The sequence below is a fragment of the Saccostrea cucullata genome, unplaced genomic scaffold (genome assembly GCF_032062105.1).
Source record: "Saccostrea cucullata isolate Sc308-1 unplaced genomic scaffold, CSIRO_AGI_Scuc_v1 ctg4930, whole genome shotgun sequence".
NCBI lineage: Eukaryota > Metazoa > Mollusca > Bivalvia > Ostreida > Ostreidae > Saccostrea > Saccostrea cuccullata.
Window position 1 is genome coordinate 1 of NW_026930927.1, and position 20,685 is coordinate 20,685.

The following is a 20,685-nucleotide window of genomic DNA, read 5'->3' on the forward strand; positions in this document are numbered from 1 at the left end:
CTCATTGAACAATGTAAAATTAATAAATGATGAGTTAATCTTAACCCTTAATAAGTAGAAAAGTGAGGTAAATAAATGTATGGGATTATCTTAAATATGTCGAAAAATGAGGTAATTTACATGAAATTGTGTACATCACAGTTGATGTGGAATACAGTTAAAAACAATTAATATGTTAGATATTAAATACTGTAAATTAAGTTAGAAGTAAACAATAAATATCTATTAAGTATTTCAATGCATGTGTACACTGTACATATGTTGAATATATTCTAACTTTATAAATTTCTGAAATATGGGTGTACTTGATTTGCAATGAATAGTATTATAAAATTAAGAGTGTACTTGATTTACCATACATGCTCCTTTAAGTATTTAAGAGGATATGATTTTACAATTGTTTCATGTAAGAGTTTGAAATTATAACAGTTAAAAAATACAATTTCCTTCCTTGCACAACTACTCTCCATATGATTATTCAAAATATTATAAGGAAGATAATTCTTCCCAACACAAAGCTAGATTAATCTTCTTCACACAAAGGGAGATATTACTACCAAACACCATACCTGGAATTTTTTTAGGGGAGTCACCAATTGTTTCCTTTTTGGGTGTCTTAACAATATCCTCCACAATTTTTGGTATGTTCTCCTTAAAAGAAATATCAAATAAAAATTTTCAGCAAATAATACTGATATTTAAGAAAAATTTTGGTTCCTACTTAAACATGTTAAAGTGCATAATTATTTACTAAAAAGAATTTTAAAAATTGTATAAATATGTAGAAATGTATACAGCATACTTGCCAACCTCCAGCATGTAAAAATCTGGTCATGACCAGATTTGGAAAGTAAAAAATCTGGTCATAACGCGTAATGACATTCACAACATATTTAGCATGATTAAATTTTATACATATATATACAAAGTATTTGAGTATTGAGAATTCTTTTATTGAAAAAAGGCTTTAATTTACAATGACAAAAAATTCATACATAATTTGATTAAATTTACATGTTAAAAAAGAGAATTGAAGATTTCATATATCAGTATTGACCTGAAGTAACTAATGTAAGTGTGCATTTTTTCTTTACAAAGCCTTTCCAGTTTCTGCTAAATTTGAAAGTTTACCTAATTCAGTTCTTAAGTTATTTTTCCTCTCTCTTAATTAACAACTGCAATATGTATTAAATGTGAAGTTAGGCCTACACTGTATTCGATCACTTTTTTTAAAATCTAGAATGAAAGTTTTCTTTTCCAAGATTTACCAGTAAATATTGTTTCTCTTTTTCTTGGTTCAATCAGAGACATGTGTTTGGTTCAATTTGTTCTTGCTGGCCCTGATAACGATCTAGTTCTATCGGAAGCCATTTTAAATAATTGACTTCAAACCATACTTGCCAACCTCCAGCATGTAAAAATCTGGTCATGACCAGATTTGGAAAGTAAAAAATCTGGTCATAACGCGTAACGACATTCACGACATAATTACCATGATTAAATTTTATAATATATATACAAAGTATTTGTGTATTGAGAATTATTTTATTGAAAAAGGATTTAATTTACTATGACAAAAAAATTCAAATATAATTTGATTTAATTTACATGTTAAAAATGAGAATTGAAGGTTTCATATTTCAATATTGACCTGTAGTATATAAGTGTGCATTTTTTTTAAAGCCTTTTCACATGTTTCAGTTTCTGCTAAATTTGAAAGTATACCAATTTCAGTTTTGAAGTTATTTTTCCTCTCTGTTAATTAATTTACTACAATATGTTTTAAATGTGAAGTTAGGCCTACACTGTCTTCGATCACTTTATTTATCTAGAATGAAAGTTTTTTCCCCCAAGATTCCTAGATATGTACATAAATATCGTTTCTCTTTTTCTTGGTTTAATCAGAGACATGTGTTTGGTTCAATTTGTTCCTGTTGGCCCTGATAACGATCTAGTTCTATTGGAAGCCATTTTAATGGGTTTCAAACATTGAATTGTCAAAACAACACCCAGTTAATTGTTTACACCTGCACTGATAATTAATCCATCGGCATTGTTTACGAGTAGATCTAAGCTTGGGTTTTAACTGGAAGTTAAAAGTGCGACCTAATTTACGAACCAAATCCGGAAATCGGGAGATTTTCGGGTTTTTTGGCAAAAATCGGGTGATAAGCATGACCCGCCGGGTCATAAAAAATAATCGGGTTACGGGTTGAAAAATCGGGTGTGACCCGACGAAATCGGGTGAGTTGGCAAGTATGCTTCAAACACTGATTTGTCAAAACAACACCCTGTTAATTGTTTACACCTGCACTGATAATTAATCTATCGGCATTGTTTACGTAGAGCTAAGCTTGGGTTGTAACTGGAAGTTAAAAGTGCAACCTAATTTACGAACCAAATCCGGAAATCGGGAAATTTTCGGGTTGTTCAGCAAAAATCAAGTGAAAAGCATGACCTGCTGGGTTATAAAAAATAATCGGGTTACGGGTTGAAAAATCGGGTGTGACCCGACGAAATCGGGTGAGTTGGCAACTATGGTATACATCCTCGGTATAAATTTAATTACTTTTGATGTGTCCTCTTCAAACGCTCGCTTTCTCTTGGCCCGACCTAATCTCATCTCAGGCTTAGAATGGCGGAAACAGTAGAACTTCACTGTGAGAGATAAAAATGTAGAATACACAAGGAAATAACAAAACTATCAAAGAACTTAATACAGTGATGTGGACCTTTCTAAGAACTTACAATGATCCTCTAAGAGAGATGATGTGGACCTTTGTAAGACCTTAATACAATGATCCTCTAATAGAGATGATGTGAACCTTTGTAAGAACTTAATACAATGATCCTCTAAAAGAGATGATGTGAACCTTTATGAAATTACAATAATTCTCTATGAGAGATGTTGTGGACCTTTGTAAGAACTTAAAATTATCCTTTAAGAGAGATGTTGTGGACCTTTGTAAGAACTTATAATGATCCTCTAAGAGAGATGATGTGAACCTTTGTAAGAACTTAATACAATGATCCTCTAAAAGAGATTATGTGAACCTTTATATGAAATTACAATAATTCTCTAAGAGAGATGTTATGGACCTTTAAAAGAACTTATAATGATCCTCTAAGAGAGATGTTGTGGACCTTTATAACAGCTTAATACAATGATTCTCTAAGAGAGATGTTGTGGACCTTGAGACAGATTGACAGATTGTGAAGGTAAGATCTTACCTTCACCCCCTGTTACCCTGTCACAGCTGTAGTTGTTAACTTACCTTCACCCCCTGTTACCCTGTCACAGCTGTAGTTGTTAACTCTCAGTCCACATTCACAGAAATCACACTTCAGACAGCCCCGGTGGAAGAAGATGCCCTCAGCACACATTCTCTCCATGATGTACACACGTTTCTTACAGAAATAGCAGATCTCGCTCTCTGGCTGGGCGGCCAAAAGAACACCTGTTGTTTTCTAGGGGATATAGCGAGTACATTTATGTATGCATATAGAATACATGGTTTCTGTCTTGAAACATATGCAATGTTTGTCGTTTCATACACAAAATTTTTACACTGATTCTGAACAAAAATTTTACCACTTTTTGTTTAACTGGTGGCTCCAAGCCTTGTTTGAACTTTGACACCAGAATCTCTGCCATCTGGCTGACCTTGACATTGGACTGAAGGTCATTGTTCAATTTGACATTAATATCATCCTTTTTGTCCACTGTAAGTTTGTTGGCAATCTCCTCCATTGGTAATTTACTGTATCGGGTGAGCTGGACATCACCATTGTGCTGAAAAGTTCAAGTTCTTTTTTGTTACAAACACTTTAAAAAATGTCAAGGTCAGATGACATGCTTGTCCCTTATACTGGAGCTTTTTTATTAAATTTCTACACCTAATAAGAATGCTCTGTCAACTATACTTATGAAAAACTCAGAGAAAGAGAGAGGGGGAGAGAAATGAGAGAGAGGGGGAAAGACTTACTTGTTTGATTTCCTCCCTGTACTTTTTGCGACTCAGTGACGTGTTGTGTTCATTTTTTTCCTCCTCCCTTTTAGAATTCTACAAAAAAAAAAAATTTAAAAAAAAACATAAAATCATGACTTGAAAAATTAAATAAAAAATTGTATATAATATTAAAAATTGATGTTAAATAGTGTTTTTTTTTCGAATGAAAAGATGTGTATATGATTTATACAAGACAGAATGTTTGAGAAAATTCATTACGACTTAATCCAGTTATAATTACATTACGCAATATTTTTATCTAATTAGTATTCTTAAAGATGAATGAGTATTTTTACAGAAAAATTTTCAATCTTGATTGCATGTTAAGTTACTGTGTATAATTCTGGACCCTAACTATATCTTGTTGATCAGATTTCTCCAGTCAGAATAACCTACACAGATACAGTAAGGTAAAAGTGGGATAAGTTATAAAATAAGTCATGATAAATACAAAAGAAATAATTTCTATATCAATTGTAAAATTTGTTCTGTTTTAACAATATTAAAACAATGGGGGGGGGGGGGCAAAGGTCAAGCAGAGGTCAAGCTCAAGTTATGAGATTTATTCCTTAAATTATTTTTTAACCATTGTGCTGCTAGATATAATATTCTTCCTTTTTTCTGCATTCAAGAATGGAATAAATGATCAAAAGCCAATTGAAAGTGTTTGAGCTGTTCTGCAACATTTTATGGTATGTATCACCTGGGTCATTTAATAAATGTTTTTAAAGCAAAGGGAAACCACTCAATGAAAAATACATAGTTCATGTTCTTTATTCCTTCCTTAATCTAAAACAACATCTCATCACTACTGTGATGAATTTTCTTCATTAAAAAAAGTTCAATACATTAACTAAAAAAATGTGGACTATGATAAAAGAGTAGGTTGAATGCTCCACATTCAACTTCAAAACAGAAATTTGACCTGACATGCGATCAATATATACATTTTAGTATAAACAAGTACAAGTATTTAAATCATGTGACCAGAACACAGGGTAAGACAGATAAGTGAAGAAGGAAGTAATGTTGTTGTCGTCCGGGAGCCATGTTAGATTTACAGGTCAGACAAAATACGTAAAGCTGTTTTTATTTTGTTATTAAGTACTCTTTGTATTTACAGTTATGTGCATGAGAAAATTATTGGTTTTTTAAGAACTTAACAAACTATATTAACATTGAATATGGAAAGCTTGACTGAAAATAATTAAGGAATTTGAATTGTCATAATGATTGATGTATCTGAAAATTTAATCTTCTCAATGAAATATGTTTGTTATGGTCATTCAAAATTTATATCAAATTTCTTTATTAATTTTAGATTCTATTTTTCTTTTCAAAAAAATTGTTTGTATCAGTGAATCAATTAATTTCATGGAAATTTCATAAGTGGTATTTAACCATCACTTTAACTTCTCTACTTCAATACAGGCTTTCACCTGAGCTAGTGGCTCTAACATCAGTGATGGACCCCCGATATTGTGCTCAAGACATCATTAGATGTGACCTCTGTGAGAGAAATGTTGTTCAAAGTCATTGCGAGCTTTGTCATGTCAACCTGTGTAAGGCCTGTGTAGGAGAGCATCTCTCTGATTCGACCAAAAGACATAGAGTTGTACCATATAAAGAAAAAATTTCAACTCCTAACAATCCAAAATGTCCAAAGCATTCCAAGAATTGCGAACTTTACTGTGAACAATGTGACATTCCTGTCTGTTCTACCTGCATCTCCTCAGGTAACCATAGGGGACATCATTTATCAGATGTTTTACAAAAACTCAGCTCCAAATCAAAAGACATCGAAGAAGAATTAAAAGAACTCGAGACTAAAATTTACCCAAAATATGAAGAAATTGCATCAGAAATAAAAGCCAAGAAAGAGAGCTTGGAACCACACTACAGGAAACTGACAACAGCTGTCACCAAACAAGGAGAAGACTGGCACAGAGAAATAAATGTCATTGTCAACAAAAAGAAATCTGAAATTGATGAGATGAAATCTAAACACCTGGCTGCTCTAAATAAACAGGAAAATGAAATCAAACAGATTACTGCAGAAGTGGATCAATGCATAGTTGATATGAAGAAAATACTGGACTCCAATGATGTCTCCCTAACCTCTGGGTACAAATCCAGGAATACTGAATTCAGAAGTTTACCTCCTAAAGTCAATGTTTCATTACCAGCTTTTTCTCCTCATCAGATCAACACAGAACAGCTCGCACAAATGTTTGGTTCTCTTTCAGCATTATCCATTAAAACAGAAGAACATGGCTACACAATGAAGACACTAGAAGATATATCCTCCCCTCCAGTAAAACCACTGCTTGATGAACCAAAACTCATCACCACCATAGACACTGGGCGTAAAAAACTATGCAGTGTTACCTGTCTCAGTGATGAAGAAATCTGGACATGTGGAGGAGACAAAATCATGAAACTCATTAACCTTCAGGGTAAACTACTGAAATCAATCCAAACCAAGTCTGGGTACATACCACATAACATAGCAGTGACAAGGAGTGGAGATCTAGTTTATTCTGATGATGATACAAGAACTGTAAACATAGTGAAGAATAAACAGATACAGGAACTGATCAGACTACAGGGGTGGATACCATACTGTGTCTGTAGTACCTCCTCTGGTGACCTCCTTATTACCATGTACAGTGATGATGATAAACAATCCAAAGTTGTCCGTTACTCTGGCTCCACAGAAACACAAACCATTCAGTTTGATAGTAAAGGTAAACCTCTGTATTCATCTAGTAACTATGCTAAATACATCAGTGAGAACAGAAACCTGGATATCTGTGTGGCTGACAATGGAGCCCATGCAGTAGTGGTGGTTAATCAGGCAGGAAAATTTCGATTTAGATACACTGTTTATTCCTCTACTAATAAAAGATCATTTGATCCACTCGGCATCACAACAGACAGCCAGAGTCAGATCCTGACAGCAGACAGTTACAACAACTGTATCCACATCCTAAATCAGGATGGACAGTTCCTCCGTTACATTGATAACTGTGATCTATACTTTCCATTTGGTTTATGTGTGGACACCAAAGACAACCTCTTTGTGGCTGAATGTGAAAGGGGTAAATTAAAGAAAATCAGATACATGTAAACACTGCATTATTTAAAGAAAAGACTGTGAATTAGATTAGTCCATTATTTATACACTGAATTGACCACGGATTTTTTCCGTTATTTCCTGATTATGACAACGAGCACATGGCGGGTGTGACCGGTCGGCAGGGGATGCTCACTCCTCCATGGCACCTGATCCCACCTCTGATGTTTCGGAGGTCCGTGTTTGCTCTGCTCTTATTTTGTATATCTGTTTAATGGACGTTGAGATTGAATACTGTTCGTTATTTCCATATCCTTCCATTAAGTTATGCACTGAGAGTTAAAAGTTGTCTGACTTATCATCAGATCTAATTATAAGTAGTATATGCACCTTATACAATGTTCTGAATTTCTGTTGATTTTATGAAGAAACCTAGTTACAGACCTGCCTACCCTTTTCATTGCACGGGTGTAATTTCAGTACATTTTTTGCGGAATTTCAGATGTAAAAGCATAATCATGTTTTCCTATTTCTTTGGTGTTGCTGTTACAGTTAATTCTCGATAAACCGCCACCTTTTGTAATTTAGAAATCATGGTGGTATAACAAATTTGGCGATGAATTGAATTTCCCATTTTTAGGAAATAGGAAGTAGAGTTACCGTTCTTAGAAATACCATTTAGTGTTTCTATTCTTAATATCACATGTATATGTATATAAAACATTTCTAAATTTAAAAATACTTCAAGTAAATTTTTATGTACAATTTCGCTAAAACAAGATGTGCTGTCATGAAATGAAGACAAGTACATGTGTGTGCATGTGCATGTAAATCTGGACTTCTGATATTGAAAGAAAACATGCTGGGTCGATAGTCGTAATATAAAGCCGATAGTAAGTAAAATGAATTCTTGAATAAATCATTGTTTATGGCATCATTGTAGATGAAAAGTTCACAATTTATACCGTATAATCATTTTTTAAGCAAACGTTGCATTGTTTAAATCTTAGATCATCAGAATAATATCGTTATCGGCGTACTTTAATAACGACCGCTTTCGTGACTAAATGATTTTTATTTAACAGAAAACATTTTTTAAAAAGTTCAAATTAGATTATTCTTTATTTAATTCTTATTTAATCTTTTAATTGCATATACCTTGTATGGCTTTGCATGCTTTACAACATGGATAGCGTCAACCAATTAACCGCGCTTCACTGACCACATGCACCTGTGGCGGTATATCGAGATAAATTGACACTTAAAATGGACATTTGTTGTGAAAACAGGGTGGCGGATGGCGGTATGCAAATTTGGCGTTATAAAGAGAATTTTATATAGCAGGAAAATTGTTCTTGGGAAATCATGGCAGTATTGTGGAAAATGCCGATGAATCGAATGGTGATAATTAAAGAATTGACTGTTTATATAAGACATTCTTTTTTCTGTTTGTACATGAAACCAGAACTGCTCATTATGCTTTGCCAACAGCTATTATATTGCCTGGAAATTACCTTGATTTGAGGAGTCACCTGTTGTTTCCTCTCTGTCCTCAGAGAGGATTTTTGGTTTCCCACAAAGAATGATCAGATCTACTATTTTCTCAAGCTACTATATTTTGTTTGAATCTGTGTCTGATTTTGTTGATTGAGTTTGTATGGAATAGTTGGAGATGGCACTTTGGATGTAATCTTGGTTGTGTATTATCGCAAATCTCGCTCAAAAGTATACACTTTGACTTTATCAGCATTGCGTTGGGTGACGACACATTTGGATTTAACAGTTTTACAATTCAGTTCGGCTATATTCAAACTATACAATGCAACAAAGAATCTGATTGGTGCTTTTTTATAAGCCCGCCCACTTTCTCAGGGAATGTTTCCAAGAAAGAACAGCTGTAGAAAACTTGTAAACAAGTGGTAGGCCCCCTTTACTGAGCGAAGTATTCAGAGGACAATATTTTATTAAATTATTGTGAGTGTGGGTAACCTTTAATGATCTTCAAATAATATCTGTCCCAGGACTGGCTTAAAAATGATACACGTCACCAGGGGCATATTTTTGCAATTGAAAAACACGGCCGTTTTCCTCGTTTTTTCTTCAGTACATGTACCAACATGATCAATAAAATTAAACGTACTTAGTTTTGGTTTATGTAAGTGATATTAATTATTTTATAGTGAACATATAAATTATATTCGCCATTACAGTAAAAAGTGCACTGCACAAGGATATCGGTTTTTTTTCCAGATCGCAAGTTTAAATATTGCCATGACGACAATTAAAATAGGTATGCAGTGCACAAACACATTTGAAACATGGTATTTTGATACTCGAGACAACAAAACAGTTAACTTTTAATTTAATCCGATGTTTTACCACATAAGAATTTATATTTTTTTCAACGGGTGTTCCGGTATTATATATAGCTGGATATGTTTTCTACGCATGTACGCGTTTTCAATTTGCACCAACGAAAATTGAAAATGCCGTGAATAGAAAATCGGCAGAACTACATGTAGAATAAAATGAAATTAGTGTTTGTCATCAAACGATATACATGTACAGTCTGCGATAGGTATATGTCACATGCTATAAAGTGATTTCATAGTAAGTCTTTGTTGTTTTTTCTCAAAAAGTCACCATCAGATTTCGACCATCACAAGGCCGTTGGACGCTTTCCAACTTACAAAGGCAAATGATACTGCACGAGAGTGGGCGGGTCCTAATCAACCAATTAAAGCGCTTGTTTTATAGAATGCAATCCGTGATTCAAATTGTTCAATTGTCAAATCCAATAGTATCAATACTCGAGGCAACGCTATTTCGGCCACAGTGTAATACTTTCAAGCGAGATTTGCGATAAACAGATTTGGCACTCTTGTGGTGTTCTAAATTTTGATGCTGTAAAAGTTCAGATGTTTTTCCACGGGTTTTTTTATACACAGTAAAAGGTTGTGTAACAGACGGATTTTGATGTTGGGCATCTGACTGAAGGAACATGACACAAAACTTACACAGACCGCCATTTACTGAAGGTCCGGTCAACCATGGAAATTGATTCATCCAAGATTGAAATGATAATTTTAAGGCTTTTTGAGTTCACCCCTATTCGTTGTTTGGGGACAAAGAGTAGATTCTGATTATAATTTATCTTGTCAACTGAGGACATGTTCAACTGTTTTGTACCTGTTTCAAATTTACCATAAACAAAAAAATCAAAATCGTCTGAAGATGTTTTATCTTTATTGTGTTCTGTTGTTTTAAATTCATTGTTAACAAACTCATTCTTTTTTTTCAATTTTTGAGTCCATGGTGATTTCTGAGATGTCATCTAAGTTTTGATTGTTTAGGGGCATACCCCTTCAATTCATTGGATTCAGTAGAAACAAGATATGTTTGTAAAACACTTATGCCCCCCTCCCCCACAAATTGGAATTTTTCTAAGTCCAAGGGGCATAACTCTGTCAATTGTCAATGGTGCGATCGTACCCAAAACAGAGCTTGACCAAGATATTCATCTGACTAATCTGTATACTAAATTCCATTTCAATATGTGCAACTTCTCCAAAGAAAATGAACAGAAACTGCAAAAATATGGAATTTTTCTAAGTCCAAGGGGCATAACTCTTTCAATTGCCAATAGTGCGATCGTACCCAAAACATAGCTTGATCTAGATATTCATCTGACTAATCTGTATACTAAATTCCATTTCAATATGTGCAACCTCTCCAAAAAGAATGAACGGAAACTGCAAAAATCTGGAATTTTTTAAGTCCAAAGGGCATAACTCTGTCAATTATGGTGTGGTCATACCCAATACATAGCTTGATCTAGATATTCATCTGACTAATCTGTATACTAAATTCCATTTTAATATGTGCAACCTCTCCAAAGAAAATGATCTGAAACTGCAAATAATTGGAATTTTTCTAAGTCCAAGGGGCATAACTCTGTCAATTATGGTGCGATTGTACCCAAAACAAAACTTGATCTAGATATTCATGTGATCTACCTGCATACCAAATTTCATTTCAGTATGTGCAATGGTTATGAAGACTAGAAATATGTCCATAGGACATGAATGCCCCGCCGAGGATATATCAGTAAAGCAACATGAAAATTAGTATGTGTTTAAAATTTGATCAGAATATCCAGAATAGTGATGCAGCTGAATTGCTTGTTTGGAAAATATAGGTCAGATCCAGCATCCGAAGCAAGTCTGGTAGTGTCCATCCCTAGATGCATCATCCATGCAAGTTTGGTACAGGTAGGGCTTATAGATACTTGGGAATGAAAATATAGGTCAGATCCAGCATCCGAAGCAAGTCAGGTATTGTCCATCCCTAGATGCATCATCCATGCAAGTTTGGTTCAGGTAGGACTTATAGTTAGTTAGGAATGAAAATATAGGTCAGATTCAGCATCCGAAGCAAGTTTGGTGGTGTCCATCCCTAGATGCATCATCCATGCAAGTTTGGTTCAGGTAGGACTTATAGTTACTTGGGAATAAAAATATAGGTCAGATCCAGCATCCGAAGCAAGTCTGGTAGTGTCCATCCCTAGATGCATCATCCATGCAAGTTTGGCTCAGGTAGGACTTATAGTTACTTAGGAATGAAAATATAGGTCAGATTCAGCATCCGAAGCAAGTTTGGTGGTGTCCATCCCTAGATGCATCATCCATGCAAGTTTGGCTCAGGTAGGACTTATAGTTACTTAGGAATGAAAATATAGGTCAGATTCAGCATCCGAAGCAAGTTTGGTGGTGTCCATCCCTAGATGCATCATCCATGCAAGTTTGGTTCAGGTAGGACTTATAGTTACTTGGGAATGAAAATATAGGTCAGATCCAGCATCCGAAGCAAGTTTGTTGGTGTCCATCCCTAGATGCATCATCCATGCAAGTTTGGTTCAGGTAGGACTTACAGTTAGTTGGGAATAAAAATATAGGTCAGATCCAGCATCCGAAGCAAGTCTGGTAGTGTCCATCCAAAGATGCATCATCCATATAAGTTTGGTTCAGGTAGGGCTTATAGTTACTGAGGAATGAAAATATAGGTCAGATTCAGCATCCGAAGCAAGTCTGGTATTGTCCATCCCTAGATGCATCATCCATGCAAGTTTGGTTTAGGTAGAGCTTATAGTTACTTGGGAATGAAAATATAGGTCAGATCCAGCATCCGAAGCAAGTCTGGTAGTGTCCATCCCTAGATGCATCATTCATGTAAGTTTGGTTCAGGTAGGGCTTATAGTTACTTGGGAATAAAAATATAAGTCAGATCCAGCATCTGAAGCAAGTCTGGTAGTGTCCATCCCTAGATGCATCATCCATGCAAGTTTGGTTCAGGTAGGGCTAACAGTTACTTGGAAATGAAAATATAGGTCAGATCCAGCATCCGAAGCAAGTCTGGTAGTGTCCATCCAAAGATGCATCATCCATGTAAGTTTGGTTCAGGTAGGGCTTATAGTTACTTGAGAATGAAAATATAGGTCAGATCCAGCATCTGAAGAGAGTCTGGTAGTGTCCATCCCTAGATGCATCATCCATGCAAGTTTGGCTCAGGTAGGACTTATAGTTACTTAGGAATGAAAATATAGGTCAGATCCAGCATCCGAAGCAAGTCTGGTAGTGTCCATCCAAAGATGCATCATCCATATAAGTTTGGTTCAGGTAGGGCTTATAGTTACTGAGGAATGAAAATATAGGTCAGATTCAGCATCCGAAGCAAGTCTGGTATTGTCCATCCCTAGATGCATCATCCATGCAAGTTTGGTTTAGGTAGAGCTTATAGTTACTTGGGAATGAAAATATAGGTCAGATCCAGCATCCGAAGCAAGTCTGGTAGTGTCCATCCCTAGATGCATCATTCATGTAAGTTTGGTTCAGGTAGGGCTTATAGTTACTTGGGAATAAAAATATAAGTCAGATCCAGCATCTGAAGCAAGTCTGGTAGTGTCCATCCCTAGATGCATCATCCATGCAAGTTTGGTTCAGGCAGGGCTAACAGTTACTTGGAAATGAAAATATAGGTCAGATCCAGCATCCGAAGCAAGTCTGGTAGTGTCCATCCAAGATGCATCATCCATGTAAGTTTGGTTCAGGTAGGGCTTATAGTTATTTGAGAATGAAAATATAGGTCAGATCCAGCATCCGAAGCAAGTCTGGTAGTGTCCATCCCTAGATGCATCATCCATGCAAGTTTGGCTCAGGTAGGACTTATAGTTACTTGGAAATGAAAATATAGGTCAGATTCAGCATCTGAAGCAAGTTTGGTGGTGTCCATCCCTAGATGCATCATCCATGCAAGTTTGGTTCAGGTAGGACTTATAGTTACTTGGGAATGAAAATATAGGTCAGATCCAGCATCTGAAGCAAGTCTGGTAGTGTCCATCCCTAGATGCATCATCCATGCAAGTTTGGTTCAGGTAGGGCTTACAGTTACTTGGAAATGAAAATATAGGTCAGATCCAGCATCCGAAGCAAGTCTGGTAGTGTCCATCCAAAGATGCATCATCCATGTAAGTTTGGTTCAGGTAGGGCTTAAAGTTACTTGGGAATGAAAATATAGGTCAGATCCAGCATCCGAAGCAAGTCTGGTAGTGTCCATCCCTAGAGGCATCATCCATGCAAGTTTGGTCCAAGTATGGCTTATAGTTTCTTAGGAATGGACATGCCCTTAAAACTTTAACCTGGTCACTCATCTGGAAAATGTAGGTCAGATCCAGCATCCGAGGCAAGTCTGGTAGTGTCCATCCCTAGATGCATCATCCATGCAAGTTTGGTCCAAGTATGGCTTATAGTTTCTTAGGAATGGACATGCTCTAAAAACTTTAACCTGGTCACTCATCTGGAAAATGTAGGTCAGATCCAGCATCCGAAGCAAGTCTGGTAGTGTCCATCCCTAGATGCATCATCCATGCAAGTTTGGTCCAAGTGGGGCTTATAGTTCCTTAGGAATGGACCAGTTCCAAAAACTTTTACCTGGTCACTCGTCTTGAAAATGTCAGTCAAATCCAGCATCCGAAGCAAGTCTGGTAGTGTTCATCCCTAGAAGAACCATAGCTCTCATCAATATCTATCAGCATATGAAGTTTGATGAAAATATCTTGGATAGTTTCTTTGAAACTTAGCTTTGAACAGAGCTAAACGCAAAGTGTGACGGAAGGATGGAAGGACAGAAGGACGGAAGGACGGAAGACGGACATGACAAACACTATATGCCCCGGCCATATTCATGGCGGGGCATAAAAATGAACAGAAACTAAATGGACCGACAGACCAACCGACCGACAGAGAGCAGCAAAGCAATATGCCCTCCCTTCTTCGAAGGGGGGCATAAAAACTGGGAAAGAACAATATTCCCTGACTCGAATGAATTTAGAGTTTCATTCTGAATTGACATGAGAAAAAACCCTGGTATCTGTTATCTGTCTGACACTGACGTCTCCACAACATATTGTACACTTGGGGTTGAGAACAGATCTTGTCGTAGGTTGCCTGTGACGCATACTTTCTTGACTCTTATTTTTACAAGCTCTTCAGAAATTATCCAAGTGACATAGTACAAGGGAAATATGAAATCGCAAACTAAATGGGCTTTTTTTTCCTTTCAAAATAACTTAATATTATTGAAACAGACCTGCCTACCCTTTTCATTGCACGGGTGTAATTTCAGTACAATTTTGGCGGAATTTCGGATGTAAAACCGTAATCATGTTTTCCTATAATTTTTTTTTTATAATACTTTATAATTTTCTTTTTTTGAAACAACTGAAATTGTACTTTGCTAAACAAAGCTGGTATAAACCTTTCTTAATTTTTCGAATTATCTGTTGGCAGAAAAGTTTTGCAAAATTTCAGTATCCTATATCAAACTCAATTCAACTGTACACCCAAAGGCATGGACACAGTCTCAACTGATTTTTTAAAAGCCAATTATAATGTTTACATTTCCTACCTAAGTCATCATCTACTGATTAGCAAAAATTTGAACATACAAATGAGATACAGAGCTTAAAGTTCTTTATAATGTAAACAAGGCTCGTGCCTTAATTGTTTTTGTATACATATCAAAAATAACATACCCCGGTATATGTGACAAAATAAAATTCAGCAAATCAAAAGAGACTGTCAAATCAAATTTAAAACTAACTTTCTTATTGAAATTATCTACTTTGAACAACTGAACATATATTAGAATATTAATCTATGTAAACAAAACATGACACTGTCCTTTTTTACATAACAAAGGTTTAGAGCTCTAACTCTGTCTTGTATCTCAACAACTGATGTTAAAATTTTTGATGATCATTGTAAAGACCCTAGTTGAAGATTTGTGAAAATAAAAAAAAAAATTAAAAATAAATTTTGAAATTTTAGCTGAAACTGTGCCCATGCCCCTGATGGAGCAATTGATCAATTTGTATCAAATCAGTTAATTGAAGGCTTGCGTATGAATGTTAAAACAGATCGTTCATTATAACATTGTGTTTTATCTTTTAACACTCATATTTCTCTATCTTGTTCTAAGCATTATTAAAATAAACTTAATTGAGCATAGAAATGGCTGTACGTTTTGCAATATCGTTAGATAGTTAACATATTAAGTAGTGCCTTCTCGTCTTCTTCCGAATCTTCACCATACCAGTTTGCATGTAACTACTGGGTAAATTACGTATATTATCAAGCTGGTCCTCTTTGAATTGCTTTTATAAGAACTTCTCAATTCATTTCAGCATCTGTACTTTTAGTCTAAATTTAGACGTTCATAATGGAATTTTAACAAAAATATCAAAAGTGTAAAATTAATATTAGTGGCGTTATAGCGTAATTTTGTGGTAAAAAGCGGAATGGTAGGCAGGTCTGCAGTGACTATCAAATGTACATATAGTTGTAAATGATCAAAGCTTGTGAAAATCAAGGTGTGGATTGGGGTGTGTGCTTATCACTAAAAAAGATTCTCAAAATTCTAAATATAGATTTTATCATTAAAAACACTGTATATCTAGAGATGTTTTTTTAAGACATGCTAGCATTTTCAGTAATGAATATACACTAGACAAAATTGCTAACGCACCACTTAAAATTCTTCTTTAAGAATTGAACATTTGCCTAATCGGTATGACTATATATAAAACGCCATATTTTCCAATAAAACGAGATTGGGAAATGTCTTGGTGCCAAAATAAAACCTTTAAATGACCTTCTTGCTCAAAACCAATTTCCCGACATGCATTGCGTACCTCTTTTTTGCCCAGACATATGTATTGCAAATTACCGATGATGGTCCTTGAGGTTCCACCAGAAACAGTCTCCCATTTAAAAAAGATCAAACAATATGCAGCATTTGACTATTATATCGCCTGCTAGTCATCCAGTGCCTAGGTTTCCATGCCCAGTCCATTCAACTTCCGGTTGCACCAATTTTGTGGAACGACATTGAAATTGTGGTGTGATGTTTACTTAATAGCTTGGCTATCTAGAGTGAACATTTTTATGTCTACTAATCTATTTTCAACAATTTATCACCAGAAAAATAAATATTGTTTTCATTGTTTAAATTTTTTACATATCTTTCCAAAGGAACCCCCTGCAGGCACCATACTGTCTGTTTTATCACGCTCTTCTGGGATCAAATGCCGCATACGGTATAGTTGTATTTCTGATTTTGTAATTAGTACAAACATAAAGAACAAAAATGCAAAGAAAAAATTAGAAATTTATCCCTCCAAATTAGTATAGACACGATTTTCACGTTTTCTATGAAATTGTCACACATCAGTGAACATTGTAGTTATTGATCAATTAAGACATTTAAATGCTTTATTTTTTTATTTTGTAGCATAATAATATATCAAATACAACTTTAAAAAGTTTTGAAAAGTAAAATATTACTTTCATTTGGTGGTGCGTTAGCATTTTTGTCCAGTGTATTTAAAAGCCTGTTTATAGAATATATGGTTTTACTATGCAGGGTTTGACACTAACGCTAGCCCGCTGGCCCGGGACAACTGAATATTGAGATCAGGCTACCAAACATGTCTTTAAAGTTGCCCTGCAGGGCTACAGTAAATTTTACCAATAACTCACTAAGAGCAAAAAAAATACTTACAATTTACACACAATATACCTGAAAATTGTTAAATTTATTTTCAAAGATGTTGTATCAACATAATTATTATTTTTTAAGCCAAAATGTGAACTTTAAAGGTGATTCGAAATACCATAAATGATTATAAATATGGATTTTTTTAAAAAGAAAAAATGTCTTAGGTACAATCATAGGGTGACATAAAATTTACACTCAAAATTCAACCAGAATGCGGGATTTCGCATCTCAATTTTCAAAATTTTTCCGGGAAGGCCCCCTGTACCCCCACCAGCAGGAGGAGGAAACCCCCTCCCGCACCTACCCCTTTTGTCGTGACTCGGCCAGCAGCCTTTGGCTGCTGGACAACTACTCTCATTTCTAATTTCTGCTAGCCCTGTTTATGTACTAGTTCAACTAGTACATAAACAGGGCTAGCAGAAATTAGAAATGACTAGCCCTGCTGACAACTATGGTTTTAAAGTTAGTGTCGATCCCTGCTATGTGATTGATTAGCTCATATTTCTGCCTGGCTGTTATCTAATAATGTAGAAAAAAATACTTCACAACTGCACATTATATTACTGTATAAGTGCAGCGATTTTTTTCCCACCCGTAAGGAAAGGGTCCAGTACCAGTTCAATTGGGAAAAATAACATCAAAGAAGAACAATTAGAATTTTCTTTCATCAAATAAGACATATTTTGTGGTTATTCATACTAAATTACCTATTGCTGTGTGTTTCAAAGAATAAGTAACAAGTCCTTATTGCTTTTTAATCGATGTCCCATGTTTTCCACATTTACATGATTTCAATTTGTCAAAATGTATGATACTATGCTGTTTACACCACAGGTCCGCCAAATTAAGACTTTCTCTTCTTTCGATTTAAGCGGAAGTGAAACAATTAGTCAACTTGTACATTGTTTCATTTAAAAAGAAATACGATGTCATCATAGTCTGTTGCTTCACAGTTGAATTGGGAATTTTTGGTCACAAAATTGGGAAAAATTAACGTTTTTGGCATTGGGAATGGTGCCGTTTATCGGTACCAGTTATATAAGGAAAAAAACGCTGAAGTGGAAATTTTAGAAAGACGCAAATTTTGCAAATTTTGTGTCCTAAAAAAATGGCATTTTATTTTTAGCGAGATGTTATTTAAATGATTTTTAAATGCCTACTAAAGAAGCTACATCTGTATTACAAATAAAACACAGTCAATTAATTTTTAGCGTTCTCAACATCCTGGCTAATAATGCCAAAATTAAATCTAAGACTTGTAATTGTAATCTTAATTGTAAATTTATCCAAGTCGTTGTGTGTTTTAATCCACTTGACAAGGCTCGGGGATAAAAACAACACAACTCTTTGGATAAAAATCCTATCCAACTACAAATCATGAGATCCTATATATACATGTACATGTAAACATGGAGCATGTGTGCACAACATACATGTAATACAGACTCCCAGCATTTTTGGAATGTGTGAAGATTTGATAAAAAACTAGAAAACTGACCATTCAGCAAGGGCCCTGCCATAGGGTAGAATTATAAGGTCAGCTTACAGAATGATTAAAAAATGTACGAAGAATAAGAAACACCAACTGTATTCTTAAAATTTCAAGATAATTCATGAATATTCAAAAATCTGTAAATAATACCCTTGTATTTAAATTACAGTAAAGAACAACTAAATATTGAATGTATATTTAAACAATAATGAAGCTTATGTTATATTAAATGCCTGCCTTCAATGAATGCAAATATCATGAAGACTTGACCTTAACTTCAAAACAAACAGCAGTTGCAGACAAAGGTTTTCATTAATCTTAAAGTGACAGATAAAGATAAGCCTGCTATATTTTCTGCAGCAGGCTAGATAATTAATCCCAAGGGATTAACTGTACCTCTCTCATCCTTTTCTTCTAAAGTTACCGTAATTTTCGGATTATAGGTCGATACTTTTTTTCTCAAAGCCGCTGAGGTCGACCAATATACAATTTCGACCTTTCTAAGGCTCAAGTTTACGAAAAATGCCCAAAAATCAATAAAATTTATGTCAATTTCAAAGCAAATCTGTGCCACTTTCATAACTTTTTTCATTATTTTACGCACAAAAATTAATGCCCAGGTAAACAATAAAATATTTATTCTATAGCTTTCTTACAAAATAAATTCCATTATATATCCGTTGATGACAAAGGAAAAAAACTTTGCTTCATCAAGTAAATAATTCCTCAACGTGTTATCCATGCGGTAGCCATCTTGTGAAGTTAGGAAGTCGCTACCGTTTACTAAAAGTAAAACCGCAACCGTATCAAAATTTAAGATACGGAAAAATTTTCAAGATCACAAATGTAGTGTTTTACTATTTATTAGTAGATTGATAAATTGAAATAGTATTAATTTTATTTATTGTGACAGTCTTATATTTATTTAAGTGTAAAATGAATGAAATAAATTGTTGCCAGTCAATTCCTAAATTTAATTACCAAATAAACCGATAGTCATTACTATATATTTTTTATTTTATTTAATTAGAATACCGGTCAAACGAATTAGCGCTATGAAAAGATTGGCTTCTAACAGAATTTTAATTGTCTCTCAGATAAAAGGATTTACACTGTGTGTACACGCAAAGGTTATAACACCTGTGTCGGTTTAATACCCGCAGGGCATGATTAGCAAATCCACGTGCCGTTATAGGGTATTAGTGTTACACATCATTGAACAAACAAAGCCATGAAATTTATAATGACTGTCGAATTGTGAATGTACCGGTACTCTCAATTAAATGTATAAATAAACTTATAGCGTGGCAATATTATTTCAATTCTTTACTGTTGCTTAATACATGTATATACATTTCAATGGTCGTTTGCGGGTTTTAGGAAATCCCCGAGGAACAAAACTGAAAATGGCGGACATCAAAGCAATTGTCGTCCACCGGTAAATAATGTCTGAATAAAATATACATGTATTAAGAATGTGTCCAAGTTGTTCTGAAATCAGAATTATTATTCTTTGTTCTCGGCTATTTCCCGAATTATAGCTGTAAAATAAGAACGTATTTACGTGTTATTTATTCCTCTGGTTTAACAACAGTATGAAACTACGGCGGCATTGAACAGGCAAGTTGGAGAAAAATAAGTAGTAACACAATTCAACGAAGTTTTAACTACATTTTTTTTAAAACTTTATTTAAGTGCTGTACTCATTAAATTACCTGTTTGTTTTCTTGATACGTTCATGTCACGGAATAACCCCAGTAATTCTAGAGGTTTACCTGTTCTGATACGTTGTATCTGCGCAAGAATCTTTAGAAAACGGGAAACAAAGCCTCATTCTATATAGTAATTTCGTCCTATCTTAGGATTTTTCAAAAATTAAGGCTGAAAATGAGTCTTTCGACCTACTGTAAATCACTTTTTATTCGCGAGAACTTTATTTTCGCGTAAATACGCGAGACAGTATGCTCGCGAAAATTTCATTCTCGCGTATAATA

General features: G+C 34.7%; 2 protein-coding genes across 2 annotated transcripts in view; one reads left to right on the plus strand and one right to left on the minus strand.

Moving 5' to 3' along the window:
- Positions 1–449: 449 nt before the first annotated feature.
- LOC134230620 (protein-methionine sulfoxide oxidase mical3a-like) overlaps positions 450–20,685 on the minus strand; it is a 36,652-nt gene continuing 16,416 nt past the window's right edge. The window contains exons 13-17 of the mRNA XM_062712459.1: positions 3,987–4,064; positions 3,593–3,793; positions 3,276–3,468; positions 2,570–2,658; positions 450–651 (exon numbers count right to left, since the gene is read on the minus strand). Of these exons, the coding sequence (XP_062568443.1) occupies positions 487–651; positions 2,570–2,658; positions 3,276–3,468; positions 3,593–3,793; positions 3,987–4,064 (726 nt within the window). The 3' untranslated portion in view covers positions 450–486. The remainder of the gene's footprint in view (positions 652–2,569; positions 2,659–3,275; positions 3,469–3,592; positions 3,794–3,986; positions 4,065–20,685) is intronic.
- On the plus strand, positions 5,010–7,827 carry LOC134230621 (tripartite motif-containing protein 72-like). The gene is made up of 2 exons (XM_062712460.1): positions 5,010–5,073; positions 5,442–7,827. Exon 2 carries the CDS (start codon positions 5,476–5,478, stop codon positions 7,138–7,140), a length of 1,665 nt encoding a protein of 554 aa, XP_062568444.1. The 5' UTR covers positions 5,010–5,073; positions 5,442–5,475; the 3' UTR covers positions 7,141–7,827.

Bases quoted from the DNA above. Each gene is read 5' to 3' on its own strand.
- LOC134230621 (XM_062712460.1), top strand. From the start codon at position 5,476: ATGGACCCCCGATATTGTGCTCAAGACATCATTAGATGTGACCTCTGT.